This window comes from Nicotiana tabacum, chromosome 10, assembly GCF_000715075.1.
Source record: "Nicotiana tabacum cultivar K326 chromosome 10, ASM71507v2, whole genome shotgun sequence".
Classification (NCBI taxonomy): domain Eukaryota; kingdom Viridiplantae; phylum Streptophyta; class Magnoliopsida; order Solanales; family Solanaceae; genus Nicotiana; species Nicotiana tabacum.
Genome location: NC_134089.1, coordinates 162059316 through 162086670, shown reverse-complemented (window position 1 = coordinate 162086670; position 27355 = coordinate 162059316). Strand labels below are relative to the sequence as shown.

General features: G+C 34.6%; 4 protein-coding genes and 1 non-coding gene across 6 annotated transcripts; all 5 read right to left on the bottom strand.

Annotated features, from left to right (window-relative positions):
* Nucleotides 1–311: 311 nt before the first annotated feature.
* On the bottom strand, nt 312–2377 carry LOC107802934 (scarecrow-like protein 23). The gene has a single exon (XM_016626519.2). The coding sequence runs from the start codon at nt 1988–1990 to the stop codon at nt 680–682; it is 1311 nt and encodes a 436-aa protein (XP_016482005.2). The 5' UTR covers nt 1991–2377; the 3' UTR covers nt 312–679.
* Nucleotides 2378–17291: 14914 nt separating this feature from the next.
* LOC107802935 (large ribosomal subunit protein eL27x-like) lies at nt 17292–19033 on the bottom strand. Of its 2 annotated transcripts, none has more exons than XM_075223481.1 (2): nt 18554–19033; nt 17292–17520 (listed from the first exon to the last, which is right to left on the bottom strand). In XM_075223481.1, the coding sequence occupies exon 1, from the start codon at nt 18980–18982 to the stop codon at nt 18575–18577; it is 408 nt and encodes a 135-aa protein (XP_075079582.1). In that variant the 5' UTR covers nt 18983–19033; the 3' UTR covers nt 17292–17520; nt 18554–18574. The 2 variants fall into 2 exon arrangements, with proteins under 2 accessions (XP_075079582.1, XP_016482006.1); XM_016626520.2 differs by having other exon boundaries at nt 17292–17516.
* On the bottom strand, nt 17705–17841 carry LOC142165654 (small nucleolar RNA snoR137). The gene has a single exon (XR_012696308.1). It is a non-coding gene; the product is annotated as a small nucleolar RNA snoR137 (small nucleolar RNA).
* Nucleotides 19034–20023: 990 nt separating the features above from the next.
* LOC107802929 (uncharacterized) lies at nt 20024–20932 on the bottom strand. Its single transcript, XM_075224041.1, has 2 exons — nt 20513–20932; nt 20024–20083 (listed from the first exon to the last, which is right to left on the bottom strand). The coding sequence occupies exons 1-2, from the start codon at nt 20930–20932 to the stop codon at nt 20024–20026; spliced, it is 480 nt and encodes a 159-aa protein (XP_075080142.1).
* Nucleotides 20933–21019: 87 nt separating this feature from the next.
* Nucleotides 21020–21943, bottom strand: LOC107802928 (uncharacterized). Its single transcript, XM_016626507.1, has 4 exons — nt 21816–21943; nt 21452–21695; nt 21239–21349; nt 21020–21190 (listed from the first exon to the last, which is right to left on the bottom strand). The coding sequence occupies exons 1-4, from the start codon at nt 21941–21943 to the stop codon at nt 21020–21022; spliced, it is 654 nt and encodes a 217-aa protein (XP_016481993.1).
* Nucleotides 21944–27355: the final 5412 nt, after the last annotated feature.

Genomic DNA, 27355 nt, shown 5'->3' with positions numbered 1-27355 from the left:
ATCCCGAATTGGCAAGTGATAATCTTCCACATAGGTAATTTACTAAGGGATCGTTTGGTTGCTGGATAGAGTTTTGAAAGATTTAGTTCGGTAGGAATTAGTTATGCACGGGTTTGTTGTGCATGGTTTAGTTATAAAAGGATTCGTTAGTAATGTATAGACTAGTAATTTATGGATTGTAATATTTGGTCATTTAATTGTTTAATCCATGTATTACTAATACATGTATTAATATTTCACATTCTACCTTGCGTAAATTATACTCCATAGATTTATTGTATAACTTATCCATATATTGCTTATATCTCTAATGGAAAAGGCAACAAAACGTGACATTAGTTATGCTAACTTTTTTACAAAGTAACTAAAAGGCTGCCGAACATGGTATTAGTCATACTACTCCTGATACTATATGAGTAATTTACCTGTAACCAGCTACCAAACGACCCCTAATGGAAAAAGGAGAGTCAGATATACAAAAGGACAAAAAATTTCTCAGATCTATTGCAATTATTTCTTAAAAGAATAATCTTCAAGAATGACAAATACAAGTATAGACTTCTCGGAAATAGGACCAAAGTGAACAAGAGCAATTCACTTATTAGGATGTCCAAAATTCTATAGCACAATGCCATTAGAACATGATCCAACGGTTCAAATTGAACTTCAAAAAAGCATCTTAATCACACGGTTGCCATGCAGAAGCAGTCAACAAAGACAAATCTTTCCATCCCAATTTCAAACACCCATTTTCTTCAACCAAAGTATACCCTTTTGGAAACATCCCTAGTAACAAACTAGCTTGAGCAGCTGGAGTACCCGATAACGAAACGGGTAAAAACCCGATTCGTTTCAACTCATCACCCCACCTCTCTACTGGTACCTCCCCTGTCCTCTTGGGCCCACCTACAGCTACAATATTCCTAATCTCACAACCAAACAATTGCTGCTCCACCGTATGCCTTTCTACACTCTCCACACTCAATCCATCCCCTAATGAATCAAACAAAGCCGAATAATAATGCAACGCCTCAACGAATCGGCCCAAAAAATTCCCCCCGTGACTTAGGTCCTGTTCAACGATCGTGATCAATTTGGGTTGTAACAAAGTTAGTAATCTGAACGTCCCTAAATCACTCCCGGTTATATCGTAAAGGCAATGGTGCATCCAATTGACTATTATAGTCTCGCCCATTTTCACCCCGAGTTGACTCAGGTCCGTTATATTTCCAATTTTGCCCTCCAGCGGTTTAAACTCAAACGGCAATCCGAACGAGTTAGCGAACTCCGTGAGTCTCCGACCGGTGGATTCCAGCAACTCCATGGAGGATCCGACGCCGGTGATCTTAACGGACCGGAGTTTCCTTGATCGAGAGGAGAGAATTTGGAACAATCCTGGCCATTGAAGTCCTTGCATGATATCGAGATCGATGACGTGGACGTGATCTTCGCCCTCCAATGCTTGGTATATAGCTTGATTTGCGGTGTAGTGAGAGAATTTGATGAGAGGACTTATCGTATTATAAGATTGAAGAGCGGTGAAGAGCTTTTGGGAGTGTGTTAGGGTTAGGGTTTTGAGATTGAGCGGAGAGTAAAAACGGAGATGTGAGCTGATGATTCTCGCGGAAAGAGCTTCCGCGAAGTAAGCAGCGACCCGTTCGGCCGAAAAGCCGAACGGGGAGGAAAGCTCGGCGATTTCGGGTAATAAATTACTCGCATCGTCGAGATTCTCCATAGCAACGCACTCAGCGCACTGGAGTAGTAATCCGAGAAGGCGAAGACCAACTGAGTCAGTATCGACAGGGAGTTGGTCTTCGCCTTCTTCGAATTGCTCCTCTTCGTTGTTGCGAGGTCGTTTAGTAAGATGAAGAGGATCTTCATCGGAGTGAACAGGTGTAAAGTCAGCAATGGAGCGCTTAGAAGACATAGAAGAAGATGAATTAGAATTAGAAGCAGAAGCAGATACAGAGAATTGTAGACTCTGGAGCATGATCACCAAACTGAGAAAGAGAAATGAAGGAGCTTAGCTATGGAGTTTGTTGTCAGAAAAAGAACATGGCAAGAATGTAAGAATTAATTTGCAGCAGAAAAAATGAGTGGTGAGGAAGGAAAGGGCGTGGTAATGGAGGTGGGGGAGATATGTGAAAAGGGTCATGACTTTTTGGAATTATCGATGTTTGTAAAGCACATTGAAGGGAGCTTTTTGTCTTTAGTGTTTGAATGTTTCCTCTAACATCAAATACTGGTAGTAGTATTATCCTCTACTCCAACAGAAAAGGTTATTAATATTACCATATAATATTCTTTATGTGTTCCAAGAGAAAAAACATGGACTACTTTTGGTTGGAGAATAATATTAGGTGTTGTACGCCTTATTTGGATGGTTGGTATGTATCGTTTCATAATATATTGTATTATATGATATTATATTATATTGTGTTGTTTGATGAATATATTATATTTTAGACAAGAGGGGTTGCTCTGATGGTAAGCAATCCCCATTTCCAACCGAGAGGTTGTGAGTTCGAGTCTCCCAAGAGCAAGGTGGGAAGTTCTTGGAGGGAAGGATGTCGGGGGTCTATTTGGAAACAGTCTCTCTACCCTAGGGTAGGAGTAAGATCTGCGTGCACACTACCCTCCTCAGACCCCACTAAGTGGGATTATACTGGGTTGTTGTTGTATAGATTTTATTCGTTTATCGATATTTTATAATGTCATGCACTAACAATATAAATAATAAACTTGCAATATTATTTTAAAAAAAAAAGTATGATACAAGATAGAAGTATTGTATAGAAATGTAGTGCAAAGGATAAAATAGGACTATTTAATAATAATAATAATAATAAAAGGAAAGATGAGTGAAAAAGATAAAGTAATAATGCGGCCATACTAAATTGGTCGTTATTGTTATATAAAGTGATACTTTTCATCATTACGTAAAAACGGATTTAACGATATGATACAATAAAATTTAAATAATAATCAAAACAAACATTATATTTAAAGTAACAATACGATAAGTAATTACAACCATCCAAACAAGTTTGTAAATTGACTTTATGGTTAATTTAATTAATTTTAGAATACATTTAACTTTTTTGAATTAAATCCAAAATATATCGAAAACGCAGTGAATGACCAAAAACTTAAATTATACTGTAGTATTTTAATTTCTCCATCTGTCATTTTACCAAGAGAGAAAGTAAAATTGGGAATCCATATACTGTCTTTTGTTGACATCGTTAGGCTATTGTTACCTTTATTTTTCTGCTAACTTATTAGGTTGATGTTATGATCATATCATTATCATAGTTGCTGGCTAGTTTGTTTGCTTGTTTGACTAGCATTTAGCCATTCGATTTTTCTTTTTATCAATCTAGGTGCGTTGTCATTTAGTTTTTCTTTATTTCATTTTTTAAGACTCTTTCTACGTGATTTTCATGACACGATTTACAGCTTGTTTCCATGGTTATTACAGTATTGTATCGTATGATTGTTACTTTGAATACGATATTTATTTTGATTGTTACTTAAATTTTAATGTATGTCGTTACGTAACGATAAAATGTGTCTGTAACGACCGATTTGGTGTGATCGCATCGTTACCTTGTCTTTTTCTCTCATCTCACCCTTCATTATTATTAAATAATTTTATTTTATTATTTATCCTTTCTTTTTATATAATAATTTTACCTCGTATCATAATTTTTTCTTTATAATATTGCAGGTTTATTTTTCATATTGTTGGTACATGATATCATGAAACAACGGCAAACAATACAATCTATCCAAATATTATATTCATCAAACGATACAGTACAGTACAATACAATATGATACATATTATGAAACGATACGTAACAACCACCTAAACAAGCTGTTAACAATTCAACAAATTTTACTTAGCTGCTTTAGAACACACAGAACATACGATTTCTCTCTTTTATTTGCTTAGATTTTCGGTTTAAACAAGAAAAGATATTCTTTTACTCTATTAAGCATTAAAAATGTCTTGTTTTACATGAATTAGTTATCCGAATCTGAAAATTTTATAACAATTATTGGCTTTGGTGATATTATACTGTCACAAAAAAACAATGCCAACGTCTGTCTGAAACTATTAAATTAATACATCTTCTGATAGTATTCGGTTTTTGTGAGCATCTAAGAGGCGGCACTAATTGTACGGGAGTGAAACACCAATTATCCTTTATACACTTTTTTTCGTTGTTATCATATTCTTTTCAATTTTAGACTGACTCAACTAAAAATGAATATAAACTCTTTAATTATAATCGCTAATTGCTTTTTGAAAAGAAAAGAAAAACAGAAAAAGCAAAAACATGAGATCAGCGAAAGTTTCGTCGCTTTTGTTGTCGAAAAAATACTACAAAAATCGAGCAATCCGTTTAGGGAATTGGATGCATAATCAAACTATTTTTTAGGGAATTGAAAAGGATTTTAAATTATAAATTTTAGTTTTTAAAATTTGAAATTATATGTGTGACAACATGTTACAATTTGCGTGTAGAATCCAAACAAAGGATTAAAATCAATTGTGAACAAAAATAGGTATAGTGCATGCCCCACCAGCGCAATACCTATTTTTGTTCTCTCCTTTTCATTCAAATACATAACTATAGGTAAGAAATACAAATTTGTTTAGCATGTGCAATGCTGCAGTGCCTATATACATAGTGATAAATAGTACACCTTAGGCCAACAAGACAAGACACATCCAAATTGTACACCGCATGTAATTATAAATAACGTTCAACATATTCCATAATTTTAGGGAAGATATTGATGTATGGGTACAAATTTGACCGACCACGATCAGCGACGAGTACGATAAACGACGGGGTCTCTTTGAGTCGGCGTCCCGAGGGAGACGACCTTAAGGCAAAAAAGAAACTATACGACCCTTGTAATAGTGCAAGCCCATTATGGGACATTAGGAATATTCCGTCGAATATTTTTTGTATTTTGTCTTTTACAAGTTCGAAGAGTTTTCTCTCTTAGTATAAAAGGGGAACAATAACCAAGTAACAAAGGGGCCGGACTTTAGAGAGATTATGATTCTTGAGCGAAAAGAAACTTAATGACCATTTTCTCTTTATCTGTTACTCTTTCTAAAAATTATTATATTCAGCTAAGATTTACCCCTTTATCTTTGATTGATTTTTTCAAAAGAAGGGGAAACAAACTTTCTCTATCTATATCAGTTTATTAAATGAAAAATGGAAACAATGTAGAAGCGATAAGATGTACAGGCAAAATATGTACAGATGACTAGTATATTGCTTTTGCATTAGATTCACGTGGCTGGTTGAGTGTGATCCCTTTCCGGATTGAAATTGAATTAAAGGATATGTGGACCAAAAAGCTGTAGTCCATACAAAGAGTTTTATGTATTTGTTTGAGTAAATTACTTAAATGGTCACTCAATTATTCCAAATTATCTCTTAAAATTATTTTTTTCGTTTGTAACAACAAAGCTACTGAACTATATTTATTGCACTCAGAAGGTCACTCAACTAGATTTTTCAAATTTTGAATTGCCAAATACCTATTTTACCCTCTAAATTTTAAACATTTATCTTCTTTTTATTTTTTTTAAACAAAGTTATGTCACCGGAAAGCAGGGGTACTATCTGTATAGGATCAAATATGCTATGTTAAGTCGTGCAACAACAACAACAACAACTCAGTATAATCCCACTTAGTGGGGTCTGGGGAGGATAGTGTGTACGCAGACCTTACCTCTACCCTGAGGTAGAGAGGCTGTTCCAAATAGACCCCCGGCATCCTTCCCTCCAAGAACTTCTCACCTTGCTCTTGGGGAGACTCGAACTCACAACCTCTTGTTAAGTCGTGCATGGAATATATATATATATAATATAATTGAGCATAATAATGTATATTATAAAAATACCTTTATTTAAATAATTATTTTTATATTACGTGCATGGAATATATATTTTAAAAACTTTATTTTCTTTCATTCTGAATTGTGTAAATAAATTTTTGAATTTTTATTGTTAATACTAAAATTATTATTATTATTAACAAATTATTCTAATTAACTTTTTTACTATGCTCATTATTTTGTTATCCCAACATTATATATGCTTAAATATTTTTTATTTTTTAAATTTATAAATAATATTTATTTATTCTATAGGTAAGTTCATAATGTAAATTAAAAAGGAAAAATTATAATATTAAAAAGTTTTAAAAAATAAAATAAAAAGAAGATAAATGTTTAATTTAGAGGGTAAAATAATATTTGACAATCCAAAATTTGAAAAATCTAGTTGAGTGACCTTTCTGAGTGCAATAGACATAGTTCTGTAATTTTGTTGTTACAAACAAAAGAAAAGTGACTTTAGGAGATAATTTGGGATAGTTAAGTAATCATTTGAGTGATGGACTCGTATTTGTTTCCATTCTTGTGGGACCCCAAATTAGGGGGTTTTGGACGCCTCTCACTATTTGGCCGAATACATTGTTTATGATTTTAGTCGATACATATAAATTATATATTAATTTTACAAAAATATATACATATAATATATTTCTGCCGATCAGTTTTAGCTTAAGCATTGAGTAATAATAGATTAATTAACCAATGGGTGTTGGCGGGGTTTTAACACTTGTGCTTTGTGCCGGACAAGTTCGCTGGACCTAACTTTAGGGCTCGTTAGATACGAGAGATAAGGGATAATTAATTTTGAGATTAAATTTGAGATGAGTTTATCCCATATATGATTTGGATTAAAAAAAAGCGATATAATTAATCCCAAAATTAGCTATCCCGAAAATATATTAATTTTTTTATCCCTATGAAAATGTGAGAAAACTAATAATTAATTATGAATAACTTGTTTCCAATCAAACTAGCCCTTATTTCTTCTCAAGTTGCTTATTCGTTGGAGTATTTACTCAACGAAAAGCCTTGTTTCTTCAGAATGTAGATCTCATTAGTATCGTTAAAACTTACCATAATTTTCAATTTGAATTTCCTATGTCGAAATGTCTTGATCATGGTTTTGAGTAAGAATGTCTTTCCAGCAGCCAGTGAGTAGTGAACATTTGCTCCGTAAGGGGAAAGGTTAGAGGCGGATCCAGGATTTAATGTTTATGGGTTCCTGCAATGATTTCGAGTAAATTTTTAATAGTAATTGGGTTCACATTTAAATATTTATAGATATTTAATGAATTTTTAGAACACATTTATACTGTTTGGACAAAAACTACTAGGTTTACGGAACCCATATATAACATGCTAGATCCGCCCCCGGGAAAGGTAAAGATTTGTTCATTCTTATTAGAAGCAACGAGGGTTACAGGCCATCATCTGTTCAGACTTCAGACTCATTAATTGACAAATTAACTTCAGCATGTTTTCCCCTATGATATTTTTTCATAAATAATAAAAACGGATCTACACATCTTAAGTTCCTTTTTATAAATAATAAAAACGCACGTACAAGTAGCTAAAACAGTAAAATCTCTGTTTTAAAAGGCAAAATTGGGATTCATTCTAAGCTCGCCCCGGGACGGAGCACTCGTAAAACGCCTTTGGGCTTATGTGTGGGGCTTAGCTCCATGAAACTTACGCCTCGGCCGTCGGGGCTTACGCTCCAGATGTCGCACCCCCTTTTTTCGCGAAATCGGGTTTATGACATTTGGGAGGACAACTCGTTCCCTTTTGGGAATTAGATTTTTTTATTTGAAGAGCCGCCACCTAATAATTAAGTGCATTAGGACACTAGGAAGAATTTGTTTAGAAAAATCAGAGTTTGGGTAAGGGCTGGAAATTATCTCGAGGGAAAGGTGTTATGCACTCCTCAAGATCCACTAGTGTGGTTTCCGGTCATGCTACAATTGTGACTTAAGTATAAACACTAAATAAGCAATTAAGTGTTTCAAATATGATGGGTTGTCATATTGTGATTGCAAATAAGTCAAAATTTGAAGAAACAAGGAAGTTAAAATTTGAGAAAAAAGAGTTTGAAATTTTGAAAGTAATAAAATAAACAAGTAAAGGGAAGGGGGGGTCCTAGGTTTATAAATAATATGGATCACATCAATGCAATACCCGGTAATCACTCCTCAGAAGAGGGGTTACACGTGGTATTAGCGCATCAGTCATCATATCCATATCTACCCTTTCCCACCCCGTTGAGGTATTTAAACGCGGAATGGTTTCGTTGCTTATTGCATGATAGTACCCGCCCCAATCCTATCAGTCCCAGAGGCATTTGGGACTACTAGGCCTAAAGGGAAGGGAAATGTGGGTTTTGTATGGTTTAAAAGGATAAAATTCTAAAGCGACAAACAAAAACACATAAGGCAGATTATGGGAAACACATAATAATTTAAAAGGCTCAGATGGACCTCCTCACTTAAAGACAGATTGTTTAGCATGTCTTGCAGATACTGGTTATGGTCTGAATTAAACTTAAACGTTAAGGAGGCAGACTGGTCTATTACACATTTCAGATGAGAAACCGGAATCAGACCTGCCTGCTGGTTGGAATTAACAGAGTCTGATTCAATTAGCTAATTCTACCTTATAGCTTGCCTAAGTGAAACCTACAGGCATGACATCTAATAATGCAGAAGTGTACTGATTTTTACAAGAAGAAGGCCTGTTGATTATAGAAAACATAAGTTCTGCAGACATTGAGTAACGTTACTACTGATTTTAGACTTGTAAACGATTCAGATCAGTTGGTTACTCCTATAGACATGCTTTCTAAGCGTTATTGAGTTTAACCTTTACGAAAATGCAGAAATCCTATATGCATGGTGTTTAAAATGCTGATTTTTATTATTTAAACCTATAAATGTGTTTGCCTAGTGATAGATGCATATGTAAAATTTAGGAAACTCTATAGGCATGTTCTCTGTGTGATAGGCAGAAATGCAGAAACCTATAGACATGGTCTCTATGTATGAAATGCAGAAGTTATAGACATGGTATCTATGTATGAAATGCAGAGGCTATAGACATGGTATCTATGTATGAAATGCAGAGGCTATAGACATGGTATCTACGTATGAAATGCAGAACCTATAGACATGATTTCTATATGAAATGCAGAATCTGTAGGCATGGTTTCTATATGAAAAACGCAGAAGTGCAGGACTTGTAAACATGATTTCTATATGAAAAATGCAGAAGTGAAAACAAGACATGGTTGCAGCAGTAAATACCAATGAACATAATATCTACCCTTATGCATACATGAGTGACCCTCCCCTTTTCACTAAAACCCCATAAGTTATTACAAATTATTACAGCCCAGAATGAATAAAGAAAAATAAAACAAAATTACATCATAAAGCTAAAAATCCCAACCAAGGAGAGTCTGATTCAGACTTCTGTCTGAAGCATGAAGTAAACCAACTCCAAAGATCAAATTCCAAAGCCTTTCTCCTATTCGGGATGTGTCAGAGTTTCCTAAGAGTCTCAAGTGGACTCCGGACAGTGCTTACACCCAAATATATTACAGAATTGGATTATAGTGCAGTATGGAAGGGCCAACCCTCAAATGTCCAAGTTCAGAGGGAGCTCAAGGTCCCAAAGAAAGTCTCATAGGAGGGGGTCAGAACTTAGAATCTAAGAGAGAGTGCAAGTATATAGAGGAGATTTTGGGGAAAGCCAAGACAGGCTGGTGGTCATTCCCAGCAATTGGAAGTGTTGGCACACCCCAACCAGCATGTTAGCCACATTGTTTGGGAGTTAGGATCCATTAAAGGATCAAGTCCAAACATGAGCAACAATTTGGATGTTGCCATTCTTTGAACTTTAACTCAAACACATAGAAGGGAATAAGGGTATGCGGAATTCACACAGCAACAGATGCAAAGAGACAACATATTCAATACAGAACATAAACAACAAAGTAGACAAGATTGTTGAAATGTAAAGCAAACACATAGGGATGAAGCTGAAAGTTAAATTAGAACATACCAGTTTTAGGGAAATAAAGAAGAGAAGAGCAGTAGTAAAGACAAATTGCAAACACGAAGCCAGAAATTTCAGAAGAGAGTAGAGTGTTGAATTGAAAATGTAGGAGTATTGAAATTGAAAGTGTTCAATAAGTGTTGTCAGAGTATTGAACTCAAGGTCTTAAAGAGTATTGAATTGGAAGTGTGTAAAAGTGCAGAAGGGTTGTGCCCTTTATAGTGCAGAAAGCAAGTAAAAAAAGTAAGAAAATAGTTTCGAAATCAATCACATAAGGTCTCCCTTCAATTAATGGATTCTGATTTCAAACGGGCAAGATAATTAAGGAAGGAGTTTGATCAAAATCTTTTCCAAAGTAGCACAAGAAGGGTAAATACACATAAGTTATTTAAGGCAAAAGTCCAGTGGTACATGGTTTGTGCAAATAAGGAAAGGCGATCACTCAACAACCAGTAAAATCAAAATTGCAGGCTTTGTTCGAAGGAACCAAGTCAGGAAAAATGAGGAAAGGGTTTTACTTAAGGAAAATCAGTAACAATCTATCAAACCTTATTAAGAGGAATTCAAGTTGACAAAAACTTTTGAAGTAAAAATTCCTCATATAAAGCATACAGACATATCGAACAAGAAAGAACTATCATGCGAAAAAGCCTAGTATAGAAGAGTTCTTGGTCATAACAAAGAGGCTCAAATCCAGTACATAGACTCAGAATGAGTTTGAGAGTGTCCAGGGTCCCAAATAGAACCCTAATTCAAAACACGAGATCAAACTCGCCAAAACCCCCCCAAATCCCAGGGTTTTCAACTCGAGTCAGATACAGAGAAGAGAAGACAAACAACTGAAACAGGATCAGAGGTCTCTTTCAGGGATTCATGTGAAAACAAATAGATAAAATAGCAGGTTCAAGGCAAATAGAATGAAGAACTGATTTGAAGCATAAAGAACACGTTTTAAGAAAGCTTGAAACTTAAACAAGTTTCAGAAGAGAAACGAGATAGTATAGCACTTAAGAGAACAATAGTGGAAACATGTTTAACAAAGAACTCAAACAAAATTCAGAAGAAGGCAACTAAAGACCTAAAAGCTTAGTAGAAAATAAAGTAAAGGAACATATGGGTAAACGAACACATAAGATAAACATGTGAAAGCATGATATAGAAACCGGTAGAAGAAAGAACGGAGCACAATAGAAGGACATGCAAAATAAAGGCAAACATAAGAACACAGGAGAAGGACATGCGAGGTAGAAAAGAGAACATAAAAACATAGCATATACAAATTCACACAAAGAGAAGAAGAAGAGGAGTTAGAAAACATTTTAAAACCTTTTCAGAGACCCTAAATCGAAGAGAAGTAATTTTGAAAGAAAATTAGGGAAAACGTTTAAGAACTCAAGTAGAGCACAGACATAGCATAGATATAAGAAAACAACAAGAGAAAAACCTCGAATAGCTTAGGGTTTCAAAGAAACCCTAGAAATGAGAAAGGCTTGGAAGAAGCTCCGGTCTTGAGTCGGAGAGGTCAAAAATAGGCTTCTGATGCTTGAATACGTTGGAGCCAGGCCGGAGAGGCAATACAACTTGTAGAGATATGAAAGGACACCATCGAGGTCGGACCTCGAAACTTCGAACACCAAGGATTTAATGGTGGAGGAGGGTGAGTACAGGCCATCCATGGCCTGAGAAGCCATGGGTTCCGGTGAGATTGCGGTTGAAGGGAGGTGAGAGAGGCTAGGGTTTCAGGAACCTTCGAGAGAGTTTGAGAGAGGGAGAGTATTCAAAGGCGGATAAGAGATGGAAATGAGGGGATTAGGGTAGGGTTAGTGAATTGAAAAAGGTAAGGGGTAATCGTGGTCGTTGATCTAAATGATCAATGACCTGGATTGAAAGAAAGGGCCAGACGGGTTAATTGGTTGGGTCGGGGTCAGGTTAGATTAGAATTGGGCCGGTCCAATTGGGTTTCAAAATTGGGTCAATTAGTGGGGTCAATTTGGCTATGATTGAAATATAAATGGGCCAGATTTTAAATAGCCAGTTTTTCCCTTTTTATTTTATAAAAAATAGTAAAATATTTTTGAAAGTAAATTAAAGTACTGGATCAGTTAATAATATATAAATATTGATTTAAAAATGTTGGAACCAATTTTATAATTATAAAAATGCTATTAAATCTTAAAGTAGGCTAGAATTGCAATTATATGCAATTTAGCTTTAAAAATACCAAATAAATTTGTAAAAATATATAAAAATTATATTAACTATATTTTGGTATAAATATGATAAATAAAACAAATTATCCACCAAAATGATAATTTTGGGAATAATTATTTGTTTTTATACTGCTAAAATGAGAAATAAATTGATTAAAAAAATCTTTAAAAATTGGGAAAAAATACTAAAACACTTGGCATGCTTATATATGCGTACATATGTTATTTTGAAAGTATTTTGTATATGAAAAATACATAGAACATGCCCAATGTACTGGGCTCGCCTAATAAAACTTTATGCAATTGCGTGTAACTAACCGTGTAAATCCTCAAATTCTCTTAATAAATCATTGACTATTCAAAATTATTATTTTTAAAAAAAATAAATTATTAAGTTGAGACTACTTTATGTCATAATTAAAATAAAAATTATTGCATGTTATCTACTAAGACTGCTACGATGGTAAATTTAAATAAATCTTTCATTTAAAACGTATTTATTTATTAATTTTTGTTATGTCTTTATTATATAATAGTCCATAATATTTTTATAATTATTTTCCTAAATATTTTTTTTTCACATTTACGAGATACAATATTTATTAATTTAATAGCTCAGTATTAACTAGTAACTATTTACAAATAATTAGTTATCATGGTATTATATGGTGAATTATGTGTCACTTTATTAACTTGTTGAAATTTAAAAATAAATTATGCTAGAGAATCGTATTTAAATTGTGAATTATGTTTTTATATAAATTCTCTTTCAAATAGAAAGCATATTAAATAAAAGGATTATTTAAAAAAATCAAATTATAATATCGAAATTCTTTCAAGATTCATTACTCCTTAAGAGATACATATAAGATTTCATATCGAATACATTACTTTTGATGTTTGAGTTGTAACGACGTTGCAACTAATTTACATATTATGATATATGTCATACTTTTCGTATTATTCATAGTTGAATTATAATTCATAAATATTTTAAATAGATTATTTGTTATATTTTTGTGATTTTAATGTAATTCTGTAATTATTTTTTATTTTACACTATTTTAAAATTCTTAAAATTTATAAAATTTAAACATCCATGGGACTTATGTCTCATATCTCAGGGCTTACGCCTCGCCTCACGCCCCGCCTTTTAAAACATTTAGTAAAATTACATCCAGACATCCCTTTATCAAGCTAGCAAGCTAAATAAAGGCAAGAACACAAACTCAAATAATTTAGTAGGCGTTTGGACATAAGAATTGTAAAATTTGAAAAAATGGTGAAATTTTTTTTCAAGTGAAAATGGTATTTGAAATTTAGAGTTGTGTTTGGACATAAATTTCAGTTTAGGTTGTTTTTATAGTTTTGTGAGTAATTTGAGTGAAAATTTTGGAAAACAGCTTTTTGCAGTTTTTCAAATTTTCTAAAATTTCCAAAATGCATTTTCCAGTGAAAATTAGAAATTTTATGAACAAGCGCTGATTTAGAAAAAAAGTTAAAATTTTTTGGAAAAATTTTCCATCAAATTTTATGTCCAAACGAGCACTTAGCCTAACAATTTAATGATGCTATCCATATCATATTGCGTTATTAATAACATCAACTTCAACTAAGTGGTGCTATTAACTGGAATTATTTCTTCCCTTTTGCCATTTGGCATATTTGGCTCAACATAAATAATAACAATCAAAACAACATGGACTATCCTATTAATATTAACCATATCATCCAAAAAGCAACAGAATTTATGCTTCTCACTGAAAAATGCCCTAACACGTACCAAAATCCCCATACAGATTAAATAGAACAAGCCACCTAGAGGGCGGTTCAAACTAAATATCGACGCTAGTTTTAAAAATCATAACGAAAAAACTGGCCTTGGAGGAGTAATCCGAGATACCTATGGGAATTGGATAGTTGGATTTGCTAAATCTACCAGGCTAATGGCTCAGTACAAGCAGAAATGAAGGCACTCATTGAGGGGCTAAAAACATCACAAGAATGGGGAATGTTCCCGCTAGAAATAGAGACGGACTCCACGGAGGTGATTCATTCAATACAACAAGGGAACAAATTATATAACAACATTATTGATAAATGCAGGTTGTTCATGCACCAGCAGAAGGTGATCCTCCAACATACCTTCAGGCAAGGGAATAAGATTGCACATCACTTGGCAAAGAAGGCAAGGCAGAAAGGGAAACAAGTTTTTGTATTATCACTATGTTATGTAAACTCTCTAGTAGAAAGTGATCAAGAGGAACTCTATGTTTGTATTAAGACTTTATCTTATGATGCTTTTAATATCCTAGCAAGCTTAGGAAATCAAAGTGTCCTTAGTGACACAAATTATGAAGATTATGTACGCAATAACTATTTATTAATATATAATATTCCTGTTTACTCAAAAAAAATCATGATATTTAGTACTGACTATTCATTTTACACTCCGGAAACTTGAACATCACTCACTTCAATTAAGAGACCTCTGTGAGGTGAATTCCACATTAATAAAACACGAGAGATATTGTGTATATAAATACACAAGCCTTAGACCTTAGTGGCACATTTTAAAGTCATATAGGCCTAGGCCAAAGCTGATAGTATTATTAGTGGGGTGGGCTGTTAGGTTCACCATAGGCAGAATAGCCTGACATACACTTATACTTGTTCGTGTTTGTCATCTCGGTCCCTGTACTTAACATAGAGCCCGTTTGGATTAGCTGATTTGAAGTAGCTGATAAGCATTAGGTGCTGAAAGGCACTTTTAACTGCTGAAACTGATTTAATAAATAAGCAGTTACGTGTCTGGGTACAAGTGCTGAAATTGATAATAAGTTGCTGCAGTATTTGATAAAAAAGTGCTGATAAACTATTTTTGTTAAAATGACTTAAATAACCTTAGAACTATTTACACTTAAGGGCGTAATTTTTTCAAAATTTTAGATTCCAGATCGATTCAAATATAAAATATTCTATTTGTCATTTTATTTTAAATACAATTGTGCTTAGATAAGATAATTTTTATGATAAATATAATTTATTTTATGATAAGCATATAATCATAAGTTATAATAATTAATAAATTGACAAAAATGTCTTGCTAAAAAATATACCTAAATAGGACAAATTATTTGAAGAAAAACAAACATTGTCTTCGTCACCACAACACTTAGAAAACAATACACCAAAAATTTGATGTCATCATTTATTACATACAGTTCAAAGATTAATACACAATTACATAGATATAAGTATGCAAGGGAATAGAGAATATGCCTATCTTAAATAGTCAATAAGAATTGCGGACTTGAAAAGGTGGGGGAGGGGGAGGGGAAGGGAGGGGAGGGGGGGTTTAGGTTGAATACTTGAGGCAGTGAGTATCGATGCAGGAGTTTTGTTCTACAAATAAATATTTTAAGGATAAACTAATAAAAATCTTGGTCAAACTTAAAGTGCTTATAAGCTAAAAATAAGCTTTTGGCTTATTTTTTTAACTTATAAGTACTTGGCTTATAAGCACTTTTAACTTTACCAAACGCATAGATAAGCCGAAAAATGCTTATAAGCTAGTTTGACCAGCTTATAAGCTTAGCCAAACACCCTCATAATTTCATCCAGACACATGAACTCAGTCAAAAACATGTGTTCTAAACCCCTCCGGCATTACATGTTGATCACTCACCCAAAGAAATTATCATGTCCACATCAGATAAATTAACGTCACATCTTTATTTAATTAAAATATTACTTTTTATATATATTACAAATCCATCCCCATCTTCCTCTGCTGTCAACGACCCTTATCACAGTAAAACAGACCAAAAATCACAGAGTCGCCTCCAACGTTTTGCTCTCTTTCCTCCTTTCTAAGCACAATCTTAAACCCCAACTCATATATAAAACTCTTCAATTTTCATAAAAAATTTCTATCTTGCTTAATCTCCTTACTCTCACTATTTTAAGTAAAATTCATATCAGCATGATAATCTTGGAATTTACGGGCTTCAACAAAGTAAATCCTCAAGAACAGAGACACAAAAGGCGGGCCAACAACAAACGAGCAGTGTACCTCACAAGAATTTAGTTTGAAAGTATAGTTATAAAAAAGGGGCAAACAACCACTTTTTGGAGAACAATATACTTTCAATTTTTATACCGCAAAATCCTTTTTTCTTCTCCTACTAGCAGCGTACCTAATGAGGAGAAAGGGAGATTAGAGAGATAGCATTTGATTTAGTTTGAAATGAACCTTCATATGGGAATTTTGATGCAGTACTCTATTTTCATTTTCAATATGATCTTAATTAAGAAGAAAAAATCGGGATGGTATGGGGGCAGAAGGGAGGGGGGGGGGGGGAGGGGGTTTTAAGAGACTAAGGAGGTGGAGAAGCAGATGGGAAAAACGGGAGACAAGGAAGGGGTTCAAGACAAGTTGGGCCGAAAGAAGGTAGCGCAATTATTTTACTCTTTTTTGCTTTTTATTGTTATTTTTATGATTTATAATATTTCTAAATTAAAATTAGTACATCCACTCTGCAATTTAGAGCGTGTAACCACTTATTTTTTTGACTCAGCAAAACAAATACTACCACATAAGCTCAGTCAATGTCAAAGGAAGTTTAAAATACATGTTTTGACTGAATATGAAACTATGCTAGGTACAAGGACCGGGTTGACAAACACAAACAAGTGACCGAGTTTTCTTCTGAAGAACTAAAAATTGATTTCTGCAAGCACAAATAGAATATGCACTATTTGGGAATTACATATTGCAATCCAACTATCAAGCAAACTAGATATGCACAAATCAGTTCACTTGGATCAATAGAGAACCAGTTTGGATTGACATTATTCTATGGTTCCCTCGACACGTCCATTGGATATTAATGGAACAGCACAAGTAACGCAAAGAAAGCGATTTAATTTTATATGTTTAACTTGTATACAAAAATGGTGTTCAACTTCTTGACAAAGTTGATTAAATGACCTACAATAAAAAATACTTTTATAGGGATTACGAGTAGTCATTTTCATTTCCATCAAAGCAATTTCAAGATTAGTCCACAAACCTCTCACAAAAAGCAGATACTAACTAAAGATAAAACCAGATCTATCATTTCGAATCCAATGTTGTTTAATCAAAACAAGAAAAAACAAATTCCTTGATACCCAGAAGAGAAAATTACCAAATAAACAACTCAAAACCTAAGCTTGGTAAGTCAACTTGGCTTAGCTTCTATAGCAGCAGACACCTTTTTGTCACCTGACTAAAGGGTTTCAACAGTAACAGCTTCCTTGAGCCTCAGCACAATTTACTACTGTCTAACAAATGATCCCGTATTAATAACATCAAATTTAACTATGCAGTGCTAATAGCTATACTGTAAATTGCACTTGCTATAATTTTAAAAACATGTTCATTCAGTATTAGGAATGAGAAAGCATCTAAACCATTACTTTACAAGATCTACTATAGAGTATCCTAAAACATGGAAATGACAATATTGAATGTAGCAGGAGACAGGTAGCAAGGTGCAACTGATATAAACACCATGCTGTTTAATACTGACAATTCATTTATGCTTCGGAAACTTGAACACCCCTCACTTCAATTTTAAGAGAGAGTTCACCATATGAAGCAACCACATATACACAAACAAAAACATACAACAACACCAACAACAACAACCACCACCCAGTGGAATCCCACAAGTGGGGAAAAGTTGTCTGAGCCCGGGAACAAAAACATACGAGCAGAATGCCGAGGTTACTTCTTTTCAGGAACTTAAAATTGATTTCTTTGAGCCCAGCCAGAAAATGCACTTTCAAATTATTACATGTTGCAATCCACCTATCAAGCCAACTAGATAAGAAATCAGTTCGCTGAAATCACAAGAATCAGTTTGGATGGACATTATTCTATGCTTTCCTTGACACGTCCATTGAATATTAATAGAACAATGCACGCAACGCCTCAGAAAGCAATTTAATTAACGAGTTCGTGTTTGTTTCTTTATATCTTTAGCTTAAATGAGTAAATGACCTATAACAAACAGTGAATATAACTTAAATCTTAATTTGTTGGTCTAAAGAAATGATAATACAGTGAATAGTATAAAATCTACAGTGTATATAACCTAAATCCATTACGAGTGGTGATGTTCATTTCCAGCAAAACAATAGAAATGTCAATCCACAAACCACTTATCAAGCAGAACATCAATATATAGAAAACATTAGTCTCGTGAACAACAATAACTAAAGATAAAACACAGATCTATCATTTCAAATCAAATGTCGTTTAAACAAAACAAAATCAAAGCAAAATACTCAATAATCAGAACAGCAAAATTACCAAATAAAGAGCAAAATCAACTCAAAATCTAAGCTTGGAAAAGAACCAGCGATTTTTCCCAGTCTTAAATCGCTCTTCAAACTTAGCTTTCGCCTCTTTAGCAGCAGTAACCTTCTTATCACGTGACTGAAGACAATCAACAGTAACAGCTTCCTTCAAATCAACATCCAATGTGTAACGCGTAGGCATAATGTGATTGTAATTAACGAGCTTAATGAAAGTCTTAACCCGTGATTTCTTCGCCTGTTTTTTGTCAGAATCCTTACGAATCACTTTCTTTGGGTATTTCGATACGCCGACGACCAAACAGTGACCGTACGGCCTGTCACGTGTCCCATCGTCAAAGGCTCGAACAATCACAGCTTTCCTCCCGGCGTAGCGCCCTTGGAGTACGACTACGGCTTTGTTTGGCTTAAGGAATTTCACCATTTTTGCGATTTGGTAAAAGCTGTGAACGATGGATAAAAACCCTATCTAGGTTTTTGTTTGTTTATATATATGGGAGAGGATAGCCAGCAAATGAGACCCTAAGTTTTATGGGCTTTTGGGCCTTGGGTTTAAGTAATGGACTTGGGTTTTATAACAGTTGGACATCGAGTCGGGCGAAGTGCACAAATAGCTTAAGACCCCTATTTAAAGAATAATCAAAATTTATAAAAAATTTAAAGTATAGTTGCTCAAAATCGAGGAGGATATGGAGGTGAAAAATTAGGGTAGAAGGGTAATAGGCCGTAGTGTGTTATTCTGATCTGTTCCATGTTTATGAGGGCTAGCCGACTAGTACATTGTCTTCGATTCTTAGAGTGTTAGTATTATGGTTGTTTTTAGTACTATCTTCTGCTTTGATTTTCTATTACCTTGTTGTGTTAATGCTTGTTGCTATTTCTATTACTTTTTTGATTTTCCCAGTTCATACATTGCTGGTATCATTTCCTGACCTTGTTATTGATATTTACTTGTTTCTATTCTTCATCTCGAGCCGATGGTCTTTCTAAAACAACCTCTCTATCTCTCTAGGGTAAGGGTAAGGTCTGCGTACACATTACACTCTTCAAATCCTACTTTTGGATTCTATTGGATTGTTGTTGTTGCTCAAAATCGAATTGCTAGTCTAGATTTTTTAAATTAAGGTCAATTTTATACTTAAACTAGATATGTGTTGCCCGGGCAAAGGTTCGGGCCCGACATATATTGTTTATGGAATATGAAATATTCTGATACACTTTACTTTAATTTAATAAAAAGTGAAGAAGCCATGTAAACTAAGATATGACCAAGCGAGAACAATTAAAAGTAACACAGGAATGTCAAAAATATGAGATTTCCTTGAGGGAATGTACGTAACACAGGAATATCAAAAATATGAGATTTCCTTGAGGGAATGTACACCAGTAAAGAGAGGAAGCACACAAAGTATCATATCCAATTTAATTTGCAGAACACAAAATCATATGCATCGATAAATCTAATCTAGCACTCAAGACATGCTCCAGAATTGGCATCAGTTAGCCTCGCCCTCTGTCTATTTTCCTGCAAAACATTTAAAAGAGCATATAAATTATCAATATTCCATAAATAATTAACTTTCATTAGCTACATGCTTGAAAACTTTTCGCATTTATAAGCTTGTTTAATATATATAGTTAGTCATTCTTTGAGTATTATGCAGTCCATCTTTCTTTGCTGCATAAATATATTTTTTTTTTTGGTAATTAAAATTATTATTAATCACCAAGGAAAACATTACAAATCATAGCATAGCAATTTCAGCTATCTACAATGATTACCCTAGATCTAACACTGTATGTTCCTTCTAACCCTATACATGTATAATCTAATAAACTCAAATCAAAAACACTATGACTACTTTTCTTCTTATTTTTTTTTTTGTCAAAAGTATAAATGTGGTATGAGCCCCTTCACTTTCTTTTCTGCCCCAAAGTAATATATGCTCACAACCTCCCTTGCCAGTGCTTCATGTTCTCTACTTGCACCCTTAAATATTCGAGTATTCCTTTCTCTCCATAGCACATGTATGTATTCAGCATACATCATTTTAAGTAGCATTGCTAAAGATGTCTTCCCTTTCAAGTGATGAATGATGAGCTGGAAGAACTGTATCCAAGTGTTAGGAACAATGGAGTGGACTTGAGCCCATTGAGATAACCTGTTCCATAATCTGTTGGCATATGAACATTCTGCAAACAAGTGTTCTCTTGTTTCCTTATCAGCCTGGCACAACACACATATCTCATCCATATGGAGACCCCATTTTTTCAGCCTGTCTTTTGTTAGCAATCTTCCATGGTTCTGTAGCCACATAGTAAATATGGCTTTAGGTCTAGCATTGTTCTGGAATATTAAGCATCTCCAATCCATCTTAGAGTGAATTGGTATCAATTGTAAATATATGTGCTTAATAATACTCTTTTGCTCATCAAGTGGCTTGTGAAGTTGATTGATTATCTATTTAGCTTCAAAAATCTTCCTGATCATCCAACTTGCACCATGAGGGATACTCATATCATCAATCCTTTGCTGCTTAACATAATAAGCATGGATCCATTTGATCCACAATTTATCTTGCTTATGAGTTAGATCCCAGTAGGTCTTGGCAATTGCAACATTATTCCACACCTGCAGATTGATAAGGTTAAGTCCCCTTACAGATTTAGGGAGACATACCTTTTCCCAAGAAAGCAATGATTTTTTGGTAAGCACATTTCCACCAGACCATAAGTAACTTCTGCAGTAAGCCTCAATTAATTTGACAACCTTAACTGGAAGTGTAAACAACTGAGCCCAATAAGATTGTATTTCGAACAGCACTATTTGGACCAACTAAGCTCTGCCAGCATAGGATAATTTTTTTGTTGTCCAAGATGTTATTTTTGCTACCATTTTTGTAATGAGGGGCGGCCACTGAAGAATGGATAGCTTTTTAGTATCCAGTGGAACCCCTAAGTACTTAAAGGGTAATTGCCCCTCTGTGTAACCAAGAGCTTGAATGATAGCTGCCTTTTGCCTAGGATCTATGCCCCCACAATAGACTGCACTTTTTGACAAATTAGCATGTAATCTTGATGCAGATGAGAATGTCCAGAAATAGTGGTGGAGCCTTTGCATTGATTCTAGGTCTCCTCTAGCAAATAGTAAAAGGTCATCCGCAAAACACAAGTGAGTGATACCAAGCTTGCTGCATCAAGGGTGATATTTGAATTGTTTATCTTGGTTCAATCCTTTGAGTAGTCGACTCAGATACTCCATAGCAATAGCAAATAAGAATGGTGACATTGGGTCCCCTTGCTTCAAGCCCTTAGCTGCATTAAAAGGCTCTGCTGATTCTCTATTTAATAAGATAGAGTAATTAACTGTTGTCACATAAGCCATTATCCATTTTATAAATTTCTCAGGGAAAGCCGGTCCCTTAAGAACCTGCTCTACGTATACCCATTCTACAGAATCATAAGCCTTCTATATATCCACCTTTATCATGCATCTAGGAGAAATATGCTTCCTGTTGTATGACTTGACCAGCTCATGAGCTAATATTATGTTGTCTGCTATTCTTCTCCCTGGACTGAAGCCTGCTTATGAGTCAGTGATGATATGATTCATAACTTTTTGCATTCTTCCAGTTATGACTTTGGCAATCAACTTTTACAATATTGTGCAACATGCTATGAGTTGATAGTCCTTTACGATCTGGGTTGGCAACTTTTGAGGGAAAAGTGACAGTGGTGCAATTTATGGCCTTAGGATCCATGTATCAAAGAATTCCTTCACTGCTTCACATGCATCTTTCTTGATAATGGGCCATGATCTCTCGAAAAACAAAGCATTGAAACTATCTGTCCCTGGTGATTTACAGTCCCCAATTGCATTCAGTCCTTCATAGATTTTAGCCTCTGTAACACTGGGCACACAAATCTTTCTGTTGCATATGTGATAGACAAGGACCATTCCTCCTGACCAATCTATTGACAACTGGTAAGTTAGATGCTGCTGTTCCCATCAAAGATTTATAAAAGTCAACAAATTCAGCTTTGATTGTTTTTGGATCTTGTAGTTTACCACCTGTTAAGGAGTTGAGCTCAAGAATTTGCTTCTGAGTTTTCTTTTCCTTCATTATGGCTATGAAATATTTGTTGTTTGAATCACCCAGTCTAATCTAAGTAGCCCTAGACTTTTGTTGCAGTGCACTTTCCTCTATCAATGACCACTTCTCCAATTGATGTAGGCATTCTTTCTCCTAATCAGCTAGAGTATCAGAATACTGGCTCTGCATTATTTCTTGAATCTCTTTCAGATTTTCTCTGGCTTGTGTAATCTTCTCTGAAACTCCTTTAAATTCTGTTGAGTTTAGTTGCTTGAAGATTGGCTTCAGTTGTTTCAGTTTAAAACCACACATTCCTCATCTTTCTAATTGCCATAGTTCTGGCCCATCCTTGTGCTACAATTTGATTAAATTATTCATGATCTGCCCAGATGTTGAAGAACCTAAAGGGAACTTTAATATTGCTCCTTGGTACTCTCAGTGGTATAAGCATAGGGTTATGGTCTGAAATGAATGGTTCCCCATAGGTTACATTCAAGTGCCCATACTGCATTATCCACTCATCATTTGCAATTGCCCTATCAAGTCTGCTCCATACTCTGTCATCCACTCTTTGATTGTTAGTCCATGTATAATAATCTACTTTCCAAGGTATTTCAGTTAGCAACAGATTATTGTAACATTCTGAGAAGTCCTTCAGTTCAGCTATAGTTATAGGATTACTATGCCTATCCTGAGGAGTTAGCACAACATTAAAATCTCCACATATAAGCCAATGTATCTTATCTTGGGAGCCAGATGTTCAAGTTGAGACCATAAAGTTTTTCTTTGATCTACTGTATTGACCCATATACCACTATGAGCATACAAACCATACCATTCAGTTTACCTGTCACCTGACAATGAATAAGTTGGACTGCCTTTGCTATGTGCTGAACTTCATAGCTTTTGGCATCCCACAGAATCCATATTCTCCCATTGATTGCTTCTGTATAGTTAGTTAGTCTATCCCATTTAGGTTCCACCTTGCTAGCTATAGATTGTGCTTTATTTTCTTTGACTCTAGTTTCTACTAAACCAGCTAATCTAATTTGTTTATCTATGAGATACTGCTTAAGTTCTTTCTGTTTGTACCTCTTATTGATACCCCTAACATTCCAAAATAGCTATATCATTGAGATACTATGAGTTCCCCTCCTATATCAGGAGGTCTAGTGTTTTCTTCCCTTATTCCTTTTGTAGGTAAAGCTTGAAAACCATTCTTGGTCACTATCACTGTTGCATAAGTTTGATTCTGTTGCCTGTCTTACCCATATGCTATTTCCTGTTGTCTGCTTGATTCAGGTAATTTCTGACTTGAAGTGGATCCTTTTGCTCGCACATGAGTCCATCCTGCTTGAATGTTCTCAGCAATTGCAATTTCAAGATTCTACTTGCCCCTTTCATTGGTTCCACTCTGCTGTAAAGGTTGTTGTTGGTTCTGCATTTTCTCCACTGATTGCTGGTTTGCTTTTGGCTTCCATGCTTGAACCACCTTAAGTTTGGCTCTTTGCAATGAGCCATTTCTCACTTCATTTTTTTTGCTTGTTACAGTCATGACCAATTTGTGAACACTCAGCACAAAATTCCGGTCTCCATTCAAATTCAATCTGCTGTTGGAATTTTCTACCAGAGGGATCTTTCATTGTTATTTCAGTAGGCAGCTTCTTTGTGACATTTACTTCTACCAGAATTCTAGCATATGACACCCTGGTTTGTTTTGCTGTGTATTGGTCTACAAATAATGGATTACCAATAGTGCTAGCCATTTTAATTAGAGTATTTGTGCCCCAGCAGTTCATCGGAAGTTTTAAAAACTTCACCCACAGTGGAATTTCTGTCAAAAATTCATCATTGAAATCAAAATCTAGAGTCCATTGTTTTAGAATAATTGGCTTGCTTTTGATGGTATAAGGTCCTCCGTACAACACTTCCTTCAAATCTTCTAGGTTCTGAAATTAACGATATAATATCCCTCTTCATGAAGAAACAAATTTGGTTCAGCCACATTGTTCCAAACTTGTGATATGTATTTGCTCATATGATTGTACCTAGGCATTTCCCCAATTATATAGACAATAAGAGCTTTCTTCCATTTCTCAGTTTCACACTCAATTTCAATTTTATCTATGTTGACGACAAACTGCCCATTCTCAATTTCAGGCGCAATGTAAGTTAGGTGCATGCCATTCTCAATAGAGCTATTTCCAGCAAAACGAGTTGTTCATGGTGCTGCAGGTTTTGTCAGAGCCTTGTCATTTGCATGTTGTTCTCCTCCCTCCGCCCTAGTTAGCGGAGTATCTCTTGATTCTCTTATCTCCCCCGTAGAAATTTCTCGAATAACAGGATTTAGGGTCATATTTGGTTGATTTGGTGTTGCATGTGGGCTTAAGATCAATTTCTTGTGTACATCTGGATTGGCACTCTTCACCCCCAAATCGATTGACCTAGTTAGGAAAGGTTGCCAATCGGTGTTACCACTTGCTGCGATCTTCCTCTTTCAATGGTTTCAGCAATTATAGTTGCGCTAACAAAGCTACCTACTGTCACGAGGGGTTGTTTTGCAGGTCGTCCTCTCTTCCTAGCCATGGCTATTCACAGATGACGCACGATAGCGTATCATGCGTCGGGAGACTTTCAACGACCCTCTTCTTTTTTAAAAATTTCATTTCTTGAAGATAATAAATTTTATTTCAATTTTTTGTCATGTATCATTGCAGATGTAAGTATCATTTGCGCACCTATATATTTTCAAGAAGTACAAGTATTCAAATGTTGCGGAATAGGCATTATTTCCATTATCAATAATGCCTGGAACTTTTTCTTATCCCTTCTTTTTTCCAGTTTCTCCGGTATTTTTACTTTACCCCCTGTCTATTATTAGATCATGTCTCAGAGAGCAGATAAAGTATTATGATAAAATAATTTAATTTTTTACTTGAATTTGCTTACCCTTTTCTCAAGAGTGTGAGCCTGCTGAATATTAGTCATATGTCTAAGATCTGCTGAACAATCATGTCTCTTTGTATAAGCAGCAAGAGCGTATTGATTTGTTGATCTATTAGATTTTTATCTTTCTAAAATTATAAAATACAATGATAGATATGTTAGATCTTTTCATGTTTTAAATGTATTTTATAATTTTAGAAAGAGAAAAATATCTAATAGATAACCAAATCAATGCTCTTGCTTCTTACCAAGTAAGATGAGCATGTCATACTCATAAGTAATAAAAAATTAAAATTTTGACATGGAATACACGCCTTTTTGCCTTGTAAATATCTGTGATTTGCAAGTCGATTTTGCTAAGATATATATTCCCCCAATGATTGCAAGAGTCGAAAATTTTCAATCAAAATAAAGAATAGAACAAACTATGATATCCTCAAGTGAAATTATCATTGGCAATGAAATACTAAAATGGGGGACCAAATACCTCTCAATGTAATTTTTGCAAAGTCACTCGATCCCCAACTTTACATCTCTTTATTTTTTAATTTCAATGTACCATAATGGCTGAAACAACATCAATGCACCGGTGAAGGAAATTAATGCAGATTTAAGAGCAAGAAACATTGAGATTCTAAACTTCTTTTTGAATAAAAGAGTGATATTCCAACATTACATTGTTATTACCAAAAAGTCACAAAAGAAAACAAAGTGAATGAGGCTTCAAAGAAATCTTTGCAATTTTATTTTCTTTTATGTTACTTTCTCACGTAAATTTTTTTTTCTTCTTTTAGGATTGCTTATAGTTTAATTGGACTCATTATCTTCTTATATAAATGCCTACCACAAATTTAATTTGTCATTCTTGTTTTTTTTCCTTTTTATTATGTTCTCTGACTTTGTATCTATATTGGTGTGTTACTGATCTAATAACTTTGAATTTTTTTCACAATGATATCTTTTTTAGTTTTGAATCTCTGGTTCCTTCTTCCTAATGGATTATGAGGACTCTAGGACTAAGAACTCTTAGAAAGAAGGATTACCGTGTTAGGATCGAAAAAATCAGGTGTTATGCGGAAGCTAGTAACGCAAATCTTGAACGACGATAAGACCGACTACAAAAGATAAATCTACCAAAAGAGACACAAATATTTAACGTGGTTCGGTCAACTGACCTACATCCATGGGGAGATGAGCAATCCACTATAATAAAAAAGAGTACAAAATATCGAGAGAACAACCTCACGAAGAGGCAAATACAAGTGACACACTAACACTTGTCCCGTAAAGTTCTCCCCCTAAACACGACTCTCAAACCTCATATGGCTACATTATGGATGCTACTGAATAAGAATGATGGATCTTCAATTTATAGAGCTCCAAACAAGAAAAAGGGACTAGCCAAATATGGAAGAATTATATTTTCCTTCTAGAAAAAAAACTCAATTATTGTAAATATGTTGTCCTTTCCTTCATGAGATAGGAAAACCAATTATGGTAAGAAAATCTGGACAAACACCTAACAATTCTCCCCCTTGACCTAAATTTTCTGATAAAATAAACTTGATCCACCTTCTTCACATAGCCTTCAACAGGTCGCATCTCCAAATCTCCACTACAAAGTTTGTCTCAATGTGTGTAGCACTCCGGTCAAATTTCTCAAATAAAAATCATGATTATCGTCAAATAGGTTGCGACTAGAACTAAACCATGTCATAAACCTTGCTCTGATACCACTTGTTAGGATAACAAAAATC

Excerpts from the sequence above, each read along its gene's own strand:
- LOC107802928 (XM_016626507.1), bottom strand. The coding sequence starts at position 21,943 with ATGGCTTATGTGACAACAGTTAATTACTCTATCTTATTAAATAGAGAA. Across the intron at positions 21,696-21,815 it reads TTATTTGCTATTGCTATGGA|AGGAGACCTAGAATCAATGC; the intron begins GTATCTGAGTCG and ends ACTATTTGCTAG. Across the intron at positions 21,350-21,451 it reads CGCCCCTCATTACAAAAATG|TTGTTTACACTTCCAGTTAA; the intron begins GTAGCAAAAATA and ends TATTGGGCTCAG.
- LOC107802934 (XM_016626519.2), bottom strand. The coding sequence starts at position 1,990 with ATGCTCCAGAGTCTACAATTCTCTGTATCTGCTTCTGCTTCTAATTCT.
- LOC107802929 (XM_075224041.1), bottom strand. The coding sequence starts at position 20,932 with ATGGATTGGAGATGCTTAATATTCCAGAACAATGCTAGACCTAAAGCC. Across the intron at positions 20,084-20,512 it reads ATGAAGCACTGGCAAGGGAG|GAAAATAGACAGAGGGCGAG; the intron begins GTTGTGAGCATA and ends AATGTTTTGCAG.
- LOC107802935 (XM_075223481.1), bottom strand. The coding sequence starts at position 18,982 with ATGGTGAAATTCCTTAAGCCAAACAAAGCCGTAGTCGTACTCCAAGGG.